This window comes from Heptranchias perlo, chromosome 19 (genome assembly GCF_035084215.1).
Source record: "Heptranchias perlo isolate sHepPer1 chromosome 19, sHepPer1.hap1, whole genome shotgun sequence".
Classification (NCBI taxonomy): Eukaryota; Metazoa; Chordata; class Chondrichthyes; order Hexanchiformes; family Hexanchidae; genus Heptranchias; species Heptranchias perlo.
The window spans coordinates 14,022,187-14,041,031 of NC_090343.1; the positions used below are offsets into that span (position 1 = coordinate 14,022,187).

Here is an 18,845-nt window from a genome sequence, read left to right on the forward strand (position 1 = left end):
GATCATTACTCTTTCAAAATGTTACTGGATTTCATCCAATTTGATAAAATAGCTTCTTCTCATTAAGTTCCTGTGGTGGAGTTTTCTGCCTTAAACTATGAATTCCAGCTTCAGCTCTGTCAATTTTATGTGATCGTCTGTTTGAGTGTTCTCAAATGCTGACTTCATCTCACCAATTTTCACCAGTGATAATATTACTGGTAAAGGATTTCACCTCTTCAGACTCCCTGTCTATAAGTTCTTTACGTTACCACATAAAAGTAAAATGTTACTAAATGCCATTTATTGTAGACCAAAAAAAATAAGGAAAACCTCCTTCAGTTGTCAGAATTTATTTATCTTTTTAAAACTGGTATTGATAAGATTTATATTCAGTCTGATGGAAGTATAGGTTACAGAGAAGCAAATCTAGCTTGATTTTGGAATTTGACTGTTGATCTAGCTAGTCCATTATTTAGTAAGACAATACATGCGAGGACATTTGCTGTTGTACCTGGGATGGTGTTTCATCTAGATGAAAAGAGCCAGTCTTTCACTGAGAATTACTAATTTAGCCAGTGATTTCTTTTCATAAAATCTTACAGCACAGAAGGAGGCCATTTGGCCCATCGTATCTGTGCCGGCTCTTTGAAAGAGCTATCCAATTAGTCTCACTCCCGTAATAAATGATCCAAGCCAACTCTTATTACACATTCGTTATGCAACTTGTTTTGCAACTAAATGCTTTAATCAAAACGTCCTTACTTGAGTCCTTCAAGTTAATGAAGGCTACTGTGATATGGTATGAAAGGAGTGCCACTAGGACAACCTTTTATGAGGAGTAGTAGGACATGAAATGAAAGTTCTACAAGATTATGACAGACCAGGATTATAATGCTGTCAATAGACAGGAAAAATGTTTTGTCAGAAAAAAAATGCTATTTGACTGAGTTATGATCTTGACTATGAATTTGATATAGAAATATTATTAGTGCTATGTGTTGTGTAGGAAAGAACAGCATTGCTAGCCAAGCCATTGCTTTATTGAATCTAACCAAACTATTTTTTTACAAATGCTGATGTACAAGATAATGCTGCAAGGCTTTCAGTTTCCCCATGTATTTCTCAACATATGTAATTAATTCTATTTTGGATGCGTGTGTGTGTTGGGGGAATCCAATTTGTAGTAGATTTCCGGATTACATTAATGATCGGTACATAAATTGACTTGTGTGAATTCAGCTAATGCCGAGGGTTTGTGATTCAGCCCAGCATGTATTAGAATAATCCAGTGAGAGGTATGCAGATTTTAAAGGTTGAATGCTAGCTATTAGAACACTTTTTGGGGATAATTTTGACTTTGTGTGATAGTGTAAAATGGGTGATAGCGAATCGGCAGCCCGTTTTACATCTCCAGATTTTTATTTCCATTGAATACCAGGATTTGTAGGCTAAAAGTTCCAGTACTCCAGAAGTGAAGCAACAAACTTTATTCAAGCAGTAAAAATCACTTTGAACTTCTTTTGCTGATGTGGCCTACTGATCTGGTGGCAATTTTTTTTATTTGTTCATGGAATTTAGGCGTCGCTGGCAAGGTCAGCATTTATTGCCCATCCCTAATTGCCTTTGAGAAGGTGGTGGTGAACCACTGCAGTACACACAAATACTGTGGCTACAAGAGCAGGTCAGAGGCTGGGTATTCTGTGGGTGGGCGGGCGACTCGCCTCCTGACTCCCCAGTGCCTTTCCACCACCTACAAGGCACAAGTCAGCAGTGTGATGGAATACTCTCCACTTGCCTGGATGAGTGCCGCTCCAACAACACTCAAGAAGCTCAACACCATCCAGGACAAAGCAGCTTGCTTGATTGGCACCCCATCCACCACCCTAAACATTCACTCCCTTCACCAACGGCGCACCGTGGCTGCAGTGTGTACCATCCACAGGATGCACTGCAGCAACTCGCCAAGGGTTCTTCGACAACATCTCCCAAACCCCGTGACCTCTACCACCTAGAAGGACAAGGACAAGGGCAGCAGGCACGTGGGAACGACACCACCTGCACGTTCCCCTCCAAGTCACACACTATCCCGACTTAGAAATATATCGCTGTTCCTTCATCATCACTAGGTCAAAATCCTGGAACTCCCTACCTAACAGCACTGTGGGAGAACCTTCACCACACGGACTGCAGCGGTTCAAGCAGGCGGCTCACCACCAACCTCTCGAGGGCAATTAGGGATAGGCAATAAATGCCAACAACGCCCACATCCCATGAAGGAACAATTTTTTTAAAAGTCCATGTTATTTTAGTATTGTGTGAAAAACATATTGTCTGATTACTGAAACTTTCAGTATATTTGGTAGATTTATTTTCACCTACAGTGGCATTATTTATGACGTGACACACACTTAAGGGAAATAAGCAGGACCAGGTTTTACATCTGTTTGTAAATTATCCTTTTTTCAAAAAAATTGGCAAATATTTCATTTTTGACAGCTTTGAACTCGTTACAGATGTTCTTAGAGGATTTTTCCAATGTAATACGCTGTAGTGTAGTCGCAAAAGCTTGAAAACCTTCAAAGTTTTTACTTGGAAGTGCTAAAATCAAAGATGGTGAATGTGTTATATGAAATTCTTGATCTCAAATTTCTGGCACATCTGTTGAAGGCTGCAGGATTTATTAGAATAGTGCATAGTAAACTGAGAGATCGTATTGAACTTCATTCCTAAAATAGTGGAATAACACAAGATATTAGCCCTGATGGTTAAGCAAATTAACTGCTTTTACCATTGGGAATGACTGGTTTTGAATGCTTCAGTGCAAGGAAATTTGTGGTGGTTAAAACTTTTTATTTCTCATGACTAGTGTGCTGAAAAATAAAAATCCACAGTATTTGATTTGTTGGATATTGCTAAAAAGATAGGTTGCAGTAAAGATTTGAATTACATTTTGCATAGTAATTTAATGTTCAGGCTAATAACGGTCAAATCCAGTTATGGCCTTTTAATTTGCAGATTTCTCAAAGCTGAAACTTGTTGAAATTTTAAATAATCATCAATGATTTGTCAATTCTGTAGTGAAGAATTGAGGAAGCCTTGATCAGTGATCACCTGAGGGTCTAGATTGTAGGTTGAATGCCTCTGTTTTAGTATCCTCAATATCTTGGTGTAGTACAGGTCCAGTTCAGTGTTTTCCAGTGCATTTAGGAATTTAGAAATGCTGAATGTTTACAGCATATTTTTTGACTAATGTAATAAACATAAAACTTTTTTGTTTAGTTTTAAAGGCGGTCAAGTCTACAAAGAACCCCCATTGTTGTTAATATGACACAGCATGCTGCCACATGCTCATGTCTAATAGGGGAGGCTGGACATACCAGTTCTATTATTAAAAACTATTTAAAGGAAGAAAAGCAGTTTTGAATGTTTGAACATGGTGTGGTAGGAATGTAGTTACAGGTTAAAGTCAGAATTTGCTAAGCTTTCAACACGCCTATAACCTTTCATCAAAAGAAACAAAGGTGTGCCAGTTGTGGGAGCGGCTTACTGTGGCCTGGCACTGTTCAATGTAAAAGCAAATTTTACTGATTGTAAAATTGATTTTTTTTAAATAAAATTATTATGGAGTTGTGTTTACAACAGCAGCTTGCCTTTTTAAATAGTGTAAATATCCCAAGGTGCTTCACGGGAGCCTTATCAAATAAAATTTGACACCGAGCCACATAGTGATATTAGGACAGGTGTTGGTCAGAGAGGTAGGTTTTAAGGAGCGTCTTAAAGGAGGAGAGAGAGGCGGCTAGCTTTAGGGAAGGAATTCCAGAGCTTAGGGCTTAGGCAGCTGAAAGCACAGCCACCAGTGGTGGAGCGATTTTAAATCGGAGATGTGCAAGAGGCCAGAATTGGAGGAATGCAGAGATCTTGGAGGATTGTAGGGCTGCAGGAGTTTAGAGATAGGGAGTGACGAGGCCTTGGAGGGATTTGAAAACGAGGATGAAAAGGATGCGTGTTGAGAAAATCTACCTGTATGTATTACAACAACTACTTGCATTTATATAGCACCTTTTTTAACATTGTAAAACATCCCAAGGCGCTTCACAGGAGCATTATCAGACAAAAATTTAACACTGAGGAGATAATAGGACAGGTGACCCAGAGCTTGATTAAACGGTTTGTTAATATGTGTCTTGTGTGATGGTGTGTTCTAGAGTCTTTTTGACTGGTCAGATCATAGCAGACACCACTGGCCTTTCAGCCAATCACCTGATCACAATGGCCCAGAAATTGCTCGGAGTAGCGAACTGCTGCTCCATAGATTTATACTAGCCCAATAACTTACTGGGTGCAGTTCCTCTAATAGGAAGCAGAGGAGAGCCCAGCATTAGCTCCTGCAAAGCTGGAGGATCACTCTATCTCCTCGACCAATCAGATTGCAACATTTTTGACACGCTGCGAACAGTTTCTGCAAGCTAGAACGTAAAATCCAGGAAGTGAAAGGTACAACACTCAAATCATTTGTAAAAATACTTATAGACTTTTTTTTAAAAAAGGGTAAGAAATAATTGAATTAAAATAAGAGACAGAAGGGAAAAGTTTTTTTTAAAAAAATTAGTTTTAAGAAAATTACTATTAAAATAAGGAGTGATGAGACTCCACATTTTTAAAAGTTAATTTTTAGTTGTTTGGCAGTCATTAAGACTTAACGTGCTGTTAAAGCTTAGTTTAGGTCTGGTATTTTTAAGCGTACCTGCTTTCCAGCTGGGCAGAAGAACAAGTTGGCGCTGGTCCGTTGTTTCCACTGATTCCCGTTGGCAATATCCCTTTAATTCGAAGCAGTCATATCGCCAGCGAACCAGGAGGAGCAAGTTCCGGATTTATGCGTTTGACTGTGCATGTGCGAACACCGGAAATTGCTCCTCGATTTCGCCACTAACAATGGTGAGCGCTGTTGAGCACAGCATTCTTTTTTAAGCAATTTCTGGGCCAGTGTACTGATACCAGTCACCACAGACTGGTTTTGTTAATTGTTAGAGACTTCCTGTTAGTACTTCACACATCCTTCTTTCAAACCAGCATATCTACTAAGCATCACCATGGGAAATCCCGTAGTTGTAATTAAAAATGGATATGTCCTTGAACCCTGGCTATGGACATTTTTAGTTTTCCTTTATGAACACTTCAGTCTGATTTGAGTTTATCATGAAATGCGCTATTGTCTTTTAATGCTTTGATAGCAAATTCCATCTGAGGTTTGGTGCTGGGGCCATTAAAACTGTTGATCCCAGAAGAGGTTTTACCTGCCCTGGACAGGCAGCTATTACTACTTTCTGTCCCTGGATGGAGTATACTGAAAAATGAATCTTGTACTGTCTTGAAGTTAGATAAGTGATACTGCATAATTTAGGTCAATTCTGCAATATGATAGTTTACTAATTATAACATGGAAAGTTCAGTAGTGTTTAAATAATTTTAAAAAGGTGTGAACTTTTGTGCCCTTCATTAGTGCTGGGTATAGAATGTTTAATATTTTGGGCTCCTGGTGTCAGCCATAAAATTTCTTCTGCTGTGATCCAATAGCCCAACCTCAGAACACCCACTACTGCACAGATGTAATGGGGCAGAAATTGCTCGGACCGGCAAACCAACGCCGTTCACCACTCCATAGGTTTATACTAACCCACTAACTTATCAGTCTTTTTGTCGGGCACTTCCTCGAATAGGAAGCGGAGAAGAGCCCAACGTCAGTTCAAGTGAAGTTAGGACCCTTGGAGAAGCGTGAATCAGATCGCAGCATTTTTGACGAGCTGCGTTCACTGTCTCTGCAGGCTTGAAGCGTTGAACCAGGAAGTGAAAGGTACAACATTAAAATCAATGTAAAAACAGTTATGCACAACGAAAAAAGGAGAGGGTTAGAAATAACTGAATTAAATAAAAACCAGGGAAAAGCTTTTTAAAAATTTTAATTTTTTTTTAAATGACCAAAAACCATTAAAATGAGTAATGAGACTCCACATTTTTAAAAGTTAATTTTCAATTGCTTGGCAGTCATTAAGACTTACCACGCTGTTAAAACTTAATTTAGACCTATATTTTTAAGCGTAACTGTTTTGTGGCGTAATTAGTTACTTTCCAGCTGGACAGATAAGAAAATTTGCACATTTTCAATGATTTCTCTGATTGTAGTGTGCAAAATACCTTTAATTCGAAGATGTCATATCGCCGACGAACCAGCAGGGGCAAGTTCTGGATTTCCGCGTTTCACTGCGCGTGTACGAATGTCTGAACTTGCTCCTCCATTTCGCCACTAATAATGGAGAGGGCTGTTGAGCTCACCGTTATTTCGCAAGCGATTTCTGCCTCAATAGCTTTCCATTTTCCACATGTGATCTCCGAGTGAGAGTGCCAATTAGTGATTAATTAGGGGCAGTTTTATGCTGTACAGCCATCCTCACTGGAAACGGTTTGATATCCAAATAATTTCATGTAGCATCCTATCACAGGGGAGACCATCAGTCTGGACTGAATTTGAATCCAGGAACCAAGTGAAAGTCCAGTGTATAATCTACTGCAGTGCCTGATCTTGGTTAGTTTTATTTAAGGGATGTACTCCTATCACTTCACTGACTTTAATAGGGAGTAGTGAAAACTTTGTTTTACCATGTCTGGTCTTTAAACAGTTATGCATCATTAGTGCTAGTATTATAAGAAGGTTTAATTCTAATATGCTCAAGTAAACCATTTCTAAAATGAGTAATTACTTTATGCAAGGCAACCTATGTGTGAGTCAATATAGGCTACATTCCAAGTTGAGACTGTTTCTCTTCTTTCCCTCCACCCTCTCCAGCAAAAATATTAACTCTCATATTGACCACTTTCCCAAGTCAAACTTAGTTCAAAAGTGGAGCCTATATTTTGATGAATATATTAGGAAAAAGTTTAACCAATATTCCAACAATTTAGCAATAGTTCACAATTAACTTATCAAAAGATGAGCTATATCATTTTCATTCAACTCTATGAAATCTGCTGAGGGTCTTGCCCTTCTGCCTCTGGTGTTTTCAAAAGGGGATTGTATTCATTCATTTTGGGAATGTAAAGGGTTCTTTGAGTTTGTGAGTTCTAATGTGCACTACACATTGTAATGTTTTGGATTACTCTTCGCTAATCTTGGATAGCTACTATGATTAGACCTTTTTTAAAAAAAAAACTCCCTTCCCCCTCCCCCCTCCTCCTCCTCCTTGAAGGCAGTTAGTTTTGCTGGGCTGTGGGTCCTGTGAGCCTAGATGCTGAGTGCTAGCTCGCTATTCAGCCTTGGAAAGCATAACAGCTGAATCCAACCTGTCCTCATCTGACCTACTATACATGTTCACTTTTCAGCAGGGGTCACTGGATCACAATCAGCCCAGGAGTACTGAGGATATTCATATTGTCCCCAGTTGCTGCTCCAGCTGAGACAAGCTAATGTGGCACAGACCAATAATTGAACTTGGACCTGTGGTGTGTATGGTAAAGTGCTACCCTGGACAGTGCTGCTTAATCATAAGTTTGGAAGAAATTTGGAAGATGATTCAATGTCTGCCAACTGTCACATGCTCCCCAGTGCTGGCTAAGGAGGAGGTATAGACAGTGACCCACGGTTCAAGGAAGCCACATGTAGTTCTATAACTTTTCAAATTGATTGTGTTCTCTCTCTTTCATGCTGCCTCAACTCCTCCAGAGCAGTAACTAATAGTAGAAGGAACTTTACTCGGCATCTAGCTCTGTTATATCTTACCTGTCGGTGTTTGATGCTGATGCTGAGTGCCTGAATTTGGAAGAGATCCATTTTCCAAAAGAGCATATTCCACTTTGAGCGCACAAAATTTTAGATCCTTCTCATTGGTCTCTCCTCGCTTCAAGAAACAGTAGTACATGATTCATTATTAAAATGGTGGTGGAGTTGGAGGGGCATAGTCTCTAGTTTTTAATAAAACTTAAATTCTGTAATTGCACTCTAACTTGTCATTAGTGAGCTTTAGAAGAAACTAAATTCTAGTTTCCTCTTCATATTGTGAAGAGTAAAATTTGGAAATTGAACCTATGACATTCAAATTGTATTATTTTTAGTAGACCAGTGAGGGAAAGCCCTGATTTCAATTTAGTAATGTATTGATTTTATTTTTGTTTTAGGTATTTTGTGAGCATCTAGAATACCATAGAAAAAGAGATCAAGAAACCGAACACTGTCCAAGGAGAAAAATGTACTAAAGTGCCTTCATTTGAAAGGAAGCAAAAATTTAATATTTTTTTCAAAGGAAGGATGAATAGTGAGGAAGAGTTTTATGATGCTGTTACAGGCAAGTATTTGCGGGTGACATTTGACAGTTGTATCCTATACCTGTATGCTGATAACTTGCTCAATCGATGATTATAAAGAGGGGAGTGAAAAATCAAAGCTGGCAAAATGTGTTTTTGCTTTATTCTTCTTGATTTGAGAGTAGTGTGCAGTTGCTTATTTGATATGCTGTCACAAGGGTCAGTAATTCCTCGTGCCACCAGTCTAATTACAAGGACAAGTTTAGAAATCTCCAAAAAAAAGTAGTAATATTGATGAATACCCCAATGTTTAGAAGTACCTATCTCTCGTTAACCTTGAATGTGTATATAAAGATTATCTAATTAGAGATAAGTGAGTGTAGCTAATCTCATGAACAAGCGTAAAACCCATAATTGTGTTTTGGGGAATTTAGATTTGTCTTCCGCATGAGTGAAAGATCACCTGTATTCATCACTTCCTGTTTGTTGTATAACAGGTTACATATAATCAACAATATGTAGCCTGTTCTTGACCCGCTGATTTACGGCAGCTTAAAAAAATCAATGCCCATTCCACCTGAACTATGGCTACTTCATGGACCAATGTCAAGAACTGATAGACTCTATTTGTAAGGCAGTTGTGATGAAGAATCCTTGTGACGTCACTAAAAATGTTTAGATTTATTTTTGAAGGGTGATGTTAATTTTGGCATGTTGGTCCTTCAAAGTCGAGATCAATTTGTAGGAAGCCTATTTCTATGATTCTTCATGCTGATGTAATCCTACTATATATGGAGCAAAAGCAAATTGGCAAGACAACTAATTATCTACCTTTTTTGGTATAGACTTCCTTATTATTTAATTACAGTTTATCTTGCATATTTATTCCTTCCCTCCTCTGGCACACTTTTTGTGATTTTAGAGTACTTGCATTTTTTTTAGTTTTTCTTGCTGTGTAAACATGCCTCTGTCAAAAAAAAGCAAGAAACAAATTTGCAACCAAAGCTGTTACGTGATAGGATTGATGATAAAATCCTGATCTATAGAAAACAAAGCTCGTAAAGGGACAATGAGTTATTTTTCCTTGTTGGATGATGAGGCTATCCTAATGGAGGTAGAGGATAAAGAACTGTCAAAAATGAGACTACTAAAAGTAGATGATTTAATATTTACTTTTATGCCAGAGTTTTTGTATTCATTTGATTAACTTGTTAAAATCTAGCTAATAATGTAGTCTATATAGAGAATTAATTATCTATATTACTACTTTTATATAGGGTTTGAATCAGATGATTCTGAAACTAGGATGGGTCCAATGGTGGCAGGCGATTCAGTGAGTTTTTCCAGCAAAAGTGGAAGCAGTACATCTGAGCAGAATGTTCACAACCGAGAACCAACTCAAGAAAATGGAATTAAGAAACATAGGTGAGTTCAACTGATGTATGGGAAACTTTGCACAGTGTAGGGACTAGCTCAGTACTTTAGATTTTCAGAAGGATAAATAAAGTCCAAGAGAGTTCTTTTTCTTTAAAGTACCAGCCCATTTTATAGAATCATACAGCACAGAAGGAGGCCATTCGGCTCATTGTGCCTGTGCCGGCTCTTTGAAAGAGCTATCCAATTAGTCTCACTCCCCTGTTCTTTCCGCATAGCCATGCAAATTTCTTCACGTCAAGTACTTATCCAATTCCCTTTTGAAAGTTACTATTGAATCTGCCTCCACCACCCTTTCAGGCAGTACATTCCAGATCATCATAACTCGCTGTTTTTTTAAAAAAATCTCCGCTTCTCCCCTCTGGTACTTTTGCCAATTACCTTAAATCTATGTCCTCTGGTTACTGACCCTCCTGCTAGTGGAATCAGTTTCTCCCTATTTTGTCAAAACCTCTCATAATCTTGAACACCTATTAAATCTCCCCTTAACCTTCTCTGCTCTGAGGAGAACAATCCAAGCTTTTCCAGCATCTTCACATAACTGAAGTCCCTCATCCCTGGCACTATTCTAGTAAATCACCTCTGCACCCTCTCCATGGCCTTGACATTCTTCCTAGTGTGGTACCCAGAATTGGACATGATACTCCAGCTGAGGCCTAACCAGTGATTGAGAAAGGTTTAGCATAACTTCCTATCTTTTGTACTCTGGCTCTATTTATAAAGCCATAGATCCTGTATGCTTTTTTAACAGCCTTATCAACATGCCCTACCACCTTCAACGATTTGTATACGTTAAACCCCAAAGTGTCCCTGTTCCTCAACCCGTTTTAAAATTGTCCCATTTTGTTTATATTTTCTCTCCTCATTGTTCCTTCCACAGTGCATCACTTCACACTTCTCGGCATTAAATTTCATCTGCCACGTGTCTCTCCATTTCACCAGTCCATATGTGTCCTACTGAAGTCTGCTACTTACCTCCTCTCTGTTTACTACATTTCCGAATCATCTGCAAACTTTGAAATTATGCCTTGTATACCCAAGTCCAGTTTATTAATATATAAGTAAGCTGTGAAGGAGACACAGTCAGCAAAGGGATATAGACAGGTTAAATGAGTGGGCAAGAAGGTGGCAGATGGAGTATAATACAGGGAAATGTGAGGTTATTCGCTTCGGTAGGAAGAATAGAAAAACAGAATATTTTTTAAATGGTAAGAAACCATTAAATGTTGTTCAGAGGGATTTGTGTGTCCTTGTCCATGAAACACAAAAAGTTAATATTCAGGCACAGCAAGTAATTAGGAAGGCAAATGGCATGTTGGCCTTTATTGCCAGGGGATTGGAGTACAAGAGAAAGGAAGTCTTGCTGCAATTGCCCAGGGCTTTTAGTGAGACCACACCTGGAGTACTGTGTACAGTTTTTGTCTCCTTATCTAAGGAAGGATATACTTGCCTTAGAGGTGGTGCAACAGAGGTTCGCTAGATTGATTCCTGGGATGAGAGGGTTGTCCTATGAGGAGAGATTGAATAGAATGAATTGGCCTATGTTTTCTGGATTTTAGAAGAATGAGAGGTGATCTCACTGAAACAATTCTTTACAGAGTAGATGCTGAGAGGCTGTTTCCCCTGGCTGGAGAGTCTAGAACTGGAGGGCATAGTCTCAGGATAAGGGGTTGGCCATTTAGGACTGAGATGAGAAATTTCTTCACCCGGAGGGTTGTGAATCTTTGGAATTCTTTACCCCAGAGGGCTGTGGATGCTGAGTCGTTGAGTATATTCAAGGCTGAGAGAGATTGATTTTAGGATTCTAGGGGAATCAAGGGATGTGGTGATCGGGCAGGAAAGTGGAGTTGAGGTCAAAGATCAGCCATGATCTTTATTGAATGGCGAAGCAGGCTCGAGGGGCCATATGACCTACTCTTGCCTCTATTTCTTATGATATATTAGTCCAGGTCATTGATATAGAGAGAAATATTACAAAAATTTGGTTTGACATTTTTTCAAAAGTGTCAATTTTATGAGCTGCACAGAGCCTTGGTTAGACTCTCCCTCCCTGCCACTTTTGCATCCTGGAGAGGCTTTACTAGGTGGTGGAGAAATGAGGGGCATGACTTCTTACAGGCCTTGAATCAATCTGGAGTTGCATGGCCCTAGAAAATCACCCATATTCCATACTGTGGTTTTCTGGAGTTGCACAGCTCCAGACTGGTTTTCAGGCCAATCTGAATTGGGCTTTTTCTCTCCCTGCATCCACCTTCCACTAGACTTACTGCATGACACAGGGGAATGTTCCCCATCAGTGATATCGTGGAGTGACCTAGTAGGTAGAGAAATCCAATTCAAGGGTCTCCACTCAGCTGAGAATTTAATTTTATTTTTCGGCCGGTTGAACAAAACTGCTCTTTTTTAATTATAATACTTTCATAAAATGTAGGGGTACTTTGAACAAAAATGACTCTCCAGATTTTGCTGTAACGACTTGAATTTATGCAACTTCTTCAGTGAAATAAAGGCAAAATTGGACAGCAACTGATCAGAGACAGGGAAGGTTGGAGAAGGCATAGTCAAAGAGATACATTTTGAGGAGGCAGTTGAGAGGTACAAGGCAAAGGGGTTTAGGAAGAATATTCCACAATTTGAGACGAAGATGGCTGAAAACTCTGACAGGTCAAGTGCAGAGAAGATGGGATGGAAAAGAGGCCAAAGTCAGAAGAACGGAGGGTAAGACCATGAGGGAATTGTAGAGGAGGACAAGTATTTTGAATTTGGAGGATAGAGTACCTATAGTCGATTTGGTGAGAATAGGGGATGAGACTTAGTGTGGTATAGGATGTTAGAATGATCAATCCTGGAGATGATGGAGTGGATGAGGGTTTCAGCTGAGTGAGGTAAGGTCTAGATTATTTCCTCTTCTAATTATTTCTCAGCAAAATAATCCATAATCAAATTTTGTATTTTGAGGAATATTAATTGAAAGGATTATGGATGCAAATAGAAATTTAAGTCCTATGGTAGATTTACAATTGTAATGTACAACTTTTTATAATAATGAGGGGACCGTTTAAATCTTGTTAACCCTTCTGTAATGGTTGAAAAAGCGGTCTGCTGCTAAAGACTGGTACTGAGTTTAACTAGCCTGTCATTTTAAGGCCATAACATGTAATTGGAGCAGAAATATGATCTTGTACCTGCTGAATTACTTCCTGTAGGGAAGTGTTCAGAATTTGCATATCCTGTGGGCAATTGAAAGTTACGGCTGGGGTTTATGGCTGGGTGGGGGTTTGCGCGCGTTCCTGACTGGTTCCTGCTCCCCACCATCTTTTAACAATCCTGAAATTCATCACTGGAAGGCTGCTTGCTCCAGAGGAGCGGAAGCCTAATTTAAATGGCAAAGTCACATCCCAATGACATCGGCAAGAAAAGCATGCCATTTAAACTGTGGGCCTGACTAATGGCCAAGTGGCCTCAAACCCGCGGGCGAAAATCTGTGCCAGGCACCTTCCAGGCCGGAGGAAGCCAGGTAAGTGCTTTTTAAAAAAACTTTTTAAAGATTCTTTGTGGGTCAGGAGGAGCAGGACAGTTTTTCTTGGCGCCACAAGGATATCTTGGGCCTCCCCTGCCCTGGGCTTCCCCCAGTTGTAGACTCTCAATTTTCCTTCCCTCGTTCCTGCATTATCTTACTGGGGACCATTTCAGTGGGTCCCCGACGGCAGCCTGACCCCCACCCCCAGCGAATTTTGATTCCCGCCTGCTGACGGCGACATCACTCCTGCCAGTTTGGGCAGGAATCAGTATCTGACCATTCAAATGAGGCCTGTGAGTTAAAATGTCTCAGGCCTCATGCTTCAGGGGAAGAAGACTGTTCAGCTCCTGCTTCGGAACCCACCCCCACAATTCCGGCCCCACGTTAAAATCAAGGCTTTTGTCTCCAGACTGGCTGCTGCTTCTAAATTCCTACCTCCTTTGCTTGAGGAAGGACCAAGTTATCAAAGGGATGAGAAATGACTGCTTTTTTCCTGTTTGGCTCAAATCTTTAAATTTAAAAAAAAATCAGTTGTAAGTATGATACCTTGGAAATGTGAACGAAGAGCCAGACACAAGGGGGTCGATTTTGCAATAGTGCCTGGTTCATAGCGGGGGGTGAAGGTGTGTGTGGCAAACCTGCGTGAACAAAACTTAACCGTTTCCGACGCAATCGCAAGTTGATTGCTGATGATTAACGTCCTCTCCAGGTTTTGCGCCCGGCAGCCAGCCTGATTGACAGGCTGGCTGCGTCAGGAGCTGCAACGTGGTGGGGAGGGCGCGAGAGAGAGAGCGAGACGTCATCTGGCGCTGGACTGGAAGATTGTTGAGGGGGGAGAAAGAGTGGAAGGTTTGGTGGGGGGATGAGTGGGACGTCAGAGAGGGAGACATCGGAGCAGAATGCAAAGGTCGGTTCATTTTGTGTTTTTCACTTCCGTCTATGGTTTTTTATTTAATTTATTTAGTTTCTTGTTCCCTGATCTGGCCCTTCACCAGGCATGAATCAGAAGCAGTGGGCAAGCCGCCCAGGTAAGTTTTAAAAATCGTTCTAATCGCTTACTCTGCCACAGGTAAAGTGCCTTAAGTACCTCAATGAGGTACATTTGGCTCTTTAACTGTCATCCCACCGGCTTTAATTGCCGGCGGGACTTCCGTTTATGTGTTGCCCGCGCACACACAGGTGCGCCCCTGGGAAACTCGGAAGTTGGCGGATTGGAGCTGGCTTCTGAAGCCGAAAGGGATTTCCGTGATTTTCGGAGCCCCCAACGCACCCGCAATTGCCCCCTAAAATTGAGCCCAAGACCTTTTTTAAGGCGTGTAGTGAGATACAATAATGTATAAAGCCTGACACTTTTTTTGGTTTTAATAGATTGATGTACCGAATAAAATAGTTTTTGATCTTTGTTTTAGAGAGAACCCTTTTTTAATTCTTTGCCCCCTATTGATGCTTGCCATGTGATGAAGATAAAATGGGTTCAAATGTTAGCTATTGTATACAGGCTTGAGGAACATGCAAATAGTTGTTGCGTGTTTCTCTCTTTCATGAAAAAGATTAATATATCAATATATAAAAATGTAATTTATTTTCTCTGGAATAAAAAAGCTTGGAGAATGATCCCAGTTTTTAAAATAATTAAGGGAATCTATAATATAGTCATAATGAGGTATTTTATGCAGAACCTGGAGAAAGAGATTCCTAGGACATGGTGATGAACTAAAGAAACTAAAAGCTAACCATGAGAATAATTGCTTGCATAGAGTTGCTGGCTATAGATATGGACTAAAGTACCATCAAGTGCAGTGGATGGCAACTAAGTCAAAACATTCAGAAAAGGAACTGGATTAGTTCTTGAGCTACAAGTGAAGGAGTTCTTAATAGGGAAATCGATTGATTTCTGAATCAATAAGGAAGTAGCGAGTTAGTTAGACCGAATCATTTTTTCTTATTCCTACAGTATTATGGTTTCCTTCTAGGAAGACAATTTTTAACATGTTTTTTATTTGGAAATTCAGTAATGAAGGAAAAAAATAGTATACTATTTTGACTGAGAAGTTTTGATCCTTTTGAGTTCTGCCATTTGCATTGTTTTTTGTTTTTCTTACAGAACTGCATTACCAGCTTCAATGTTTAGTAGAAATCAATTAAGTTTGTGGAGCATTTTAAAGAAATGCATTGGATTGGTGAGTACATATTGGCTGATTTAAATCAACTTGAGAGATTTGATGAATGTTTTGTTTTTCACTGTGGTAATGACTGGTATTCCTAACCTTAAAATTATTCCTGATCATTGTCTGTTGATTGATTTTTAAATATGGGTTTTGCAGTTGAAGGTACCAGTTATAGATTTTAACAATCTGGTAATGTTTGGTGCCACCATACTCCTCCAACACCTCCTCTATCCAGATAAGTGGGACTATCCTTGTTTGGTTCCACTCTTACCCAGCCAATTATAGTTAGAGCATCTCCAGCAATGGCTTCTTTTTGCGATCCCACACCATTATGTCTGGAGTCCTCCAAGAATTTATCATTGGCACCCCTCCATTTCCTCATCCACATGCTGCCCTTTGGTGATTATGTCCAAAGACTTGGGGTCAGATTCCACATGTACACTGACAACACCAAGCTCTACCTCTCCTCCACCTCTCTCAAACCCTTCACTGCCTCTGTGTCGTCACCTACTTGTCCAACATCCTGGATGAGCTGCAGTTTTCTCCAGTTTAACATTGAGAAGACCAAAGTCATAATTTTCGGCCCCCATGACAAACCCTTTAATCTCTCCACCAATTCTATACTCCACCCTGGCTACTGTTTATAACATGTTGTTTTTGTCTCCTCCAGCCTCAACTATTCCAGTGCTTTCTTGGCTGGCCTTCCACCTTCCAACCTCTTAAAATTTCAGCTCATCCAAAACTCTGCTGCCCACGTCCTAACCTGCACCAAGTTCCGTTCGTCCATCACCCCAGTGCTCGTTGACCTACAATGGCTTCCCTTCCTCCTAACGCTTCCAATTTAAATTTCTCGTCTTCGTGTTCAAATGCCCTCATGGCCTCGCACCTCATTGTCTCTGTAACCTCTTCCAGCCCTACAACCCTCTGAGAACTCTGTTCCTCCAGCTCTGGCCTCTTGCACATCTCCCATTCCCTTCACCCCATCATTGGCGGTCATGCCTTCAACCTTCTAAGCGTTAAGCTCTGAAATTCTCCCCCATAAATCTCCCTGCCTCTGTCATATCTTAAGTTATAGTCCAACGATTTTATTTTAAAATCCACAAGCTTTCGGAGGCTTCCTCCTTCCTCAGGTGAATGTGGAAATGAAATCCTTGAACCTGTCGCATTTATAAATCACAGAAAATGTTCTGTGATTTATAAATGCGATAGATTCAAGGATTTCATTTCCACATTCACCTGAGGAAGGAGGAAGCCTCTGAAAGCTTGTGGATTTTAAAATAAAATTGTTGGACTATAACTTGGTGTTGTAAAATTGTTTACAGTTGTCAACCCCAGTCCATCACCGGCATCTCCACATCCTCTTTTAAGACCATCCTTAAAACCTACCTCTTCAACTAAACTTTTAGTTACCCCATCTAATATCTCCTCCTTTGGCTCAGTGTCAAATTTTGTCTGATTATGCTTCTGTGAAATGCTTTGGGATGCTTTCCTAAATTAAGGATGTTATATAAATGCAAGTTTATGTTGGCACTTTGAAATAAGGATAGAAAAAAAAAACTAAATGCAAAAACAGGGGCAGTAAAGAGAAATCTTATGTTTTTCTATTGTATGTCATTGACAGCTTTTTAAAAAAATTTCCTTTCACCTTCCGTTAAACAATACTAGGAAAACACTCTTAAAATTGATTTATAGAGTCTAATATAAAAATGTCTTTGTTTTGTCTTTTAGGAGCTGTCAAAAATTACTATGCCTATTATATTTAATGAGCCTTTGAGCTTCCTGCAACGGATTACAGAATACATGGAACACACGTACCTCATTCACAAGGCTTCTATGTTTTCTGATTCGGTGGAGAGATTGCAGGTGGGTATGCTTCAGATAGAATCTTCACTCTTCAGGTGTATTCAGATGGTCCTTCTGCAGTTGGTGGAGTTGGCAGCCGTGCTGTTAGATGTGAGTAACTTGAGACTAAAGCATGTTTAACTTGGACTCTTTGATTTGGGTCATAGGACCAAGATCTTTAAGTAAGTCTTGCCAATTTGGAGTCCTAGTAGAATTGCTGAATTTGCAGCATTTAGTATTCCAAACAGATGTAAGGTGCAGCAAAATTAAAGTGCACGTCTGATGTTTGTTTAAATATTAAACAAATATAAAATGCAGGCAAGTTGGCCTTATTGTTTTAACTGACCCTTTGCAACAATGAAGACCAAGGGTTGGTGGCATGTGGAAAAGTTTACATTGTTAACTCTTCAATTTAATAAGGGGTTTAAATGAGCTGTTTGATATTAACATAAGTACTTTTCCAAACTTCAAAGCATTCCTGTTTTTGTAATTTATTTTATACTTTCAACAGACTGTAGCTGCGTTTGCAGTTTCTGCTGTAGCTTCACAGTGGGAAAGGACTGGCAAACCATTTAACCCACTACTAGGTGAAACCTATGAACTCAGAAGGTGAGGTACAAATTGCAAGGTTTCTCATAAATAACCTCTATTAGCACTAGTTACATTGGTTCCTTTAAGAGATGTGTAATTGGTGCATTCCTGGGACTGCTACCAATGTGATGAATTTATAACTACAGAACCAACTCCAAGAAGCTTTCTAAATAATGAGGGTTATTTGACATTCAGTACCTTTTTGAAATAATGTAATTTTGGGTGTAAAGTAATCCCTTTGATAGAAATGCTAATAGTAAATATTTTTAGGGGGAGTGGTTATTGACTTTTACCACCAGAATTTAACATTTGCTACTGAACATTTGTAATGTTTGATCCTCTTAATATTGATGGAATAAACTTTTGGCATGTTTTGCTGTAATTTTCCTTCTCCTCCCACCTGTCTGATCTCACTGGGCAGTGCACATCTTGTGGCTAAAAGTGTAGATTGGATAAACAACCTGCTCCCAGACCACCTCCTTTGCTACAATTGAGCCAGATACAAGGAGGGTGCAGGTGTTGGCTGGCCAGGACTCCTGCTCTAAATTTCTCGTCTGCCTTGACAGACAAGACTTGAACTTAGAAGAGTTTTGGAATTTTAGTGGAGTGTGAGATGTGCTGCCCAATCATTTTTATTAATGAGCTACTCGAAACTAACAGTTTGCTTACCTAACAGTGACAGCACTTGAAAAATAATGGATTTATTGTGAAGTGATTTGGGATGTCTTGATAAGATACTAAATGCAATTTCTTTAACCAAGTGCCAGGCAATGACCATCTCCAACAAGTGAGAGTCTAACCACCTCCCCTTGACATTCAACGGCATTACCATCGCCAAATTCCCCACCATCAACATCCTGGGGTCACCATTGACCAGAACCTTAACTGGACCAGTCATATAAATACTGTGGCTACAAGAGTAGGTCAGAGGCTGGGTATTCTGCGGCGAGTAACTCTCCTCCTGACTCCCCAAAACCTTTCTGCCATCTACAAGGCACAAGTCAGGAGTCTGATGG

General features: G+C 39.9%; 1 protein-coding gene across 3 annotated transcripts in view; it reads left to right on the plus strand.

Moving 5' to 3' along the window:
• osbpl2b (oxysterol binding protein-like 2b) overlaps window positions 1–18,845 on the plus strand; it is a 63,880-nt gene that overhangs the window by 22,955 nt on the left and 22,080 nt on the right. For all 3 annotated transcript variants that reach the window (XM_068000361.1, XM_068000362.1, XM_068000363.1), the window contains exons 2-6: window positions 8,149–8,315; window positions 9,552–9,699; window positions 15,333–15,408; window positions 17,125–17,259; window positions 17,750–17,847. In XM_068000361.1, the coding sequence (XP_067856462.1) occupies window positions 8,279–8,315; window positions 9,552–9,699; window positions 15,333–15,408; window positions 17,125–17,259; window positions 17,750–17,847 (494 nt within the window). In that variant the 5' untranslated portion in view covers window positions 8,149–8,278. The remainder of the gene's footprint in view (window positions 1–8,148; window positions 8,316–9,551; window positions 9,700–15,332; window positions 15,409–17,124; window positions 17,260–17,749; window positions 17,848–18,845) is intronic.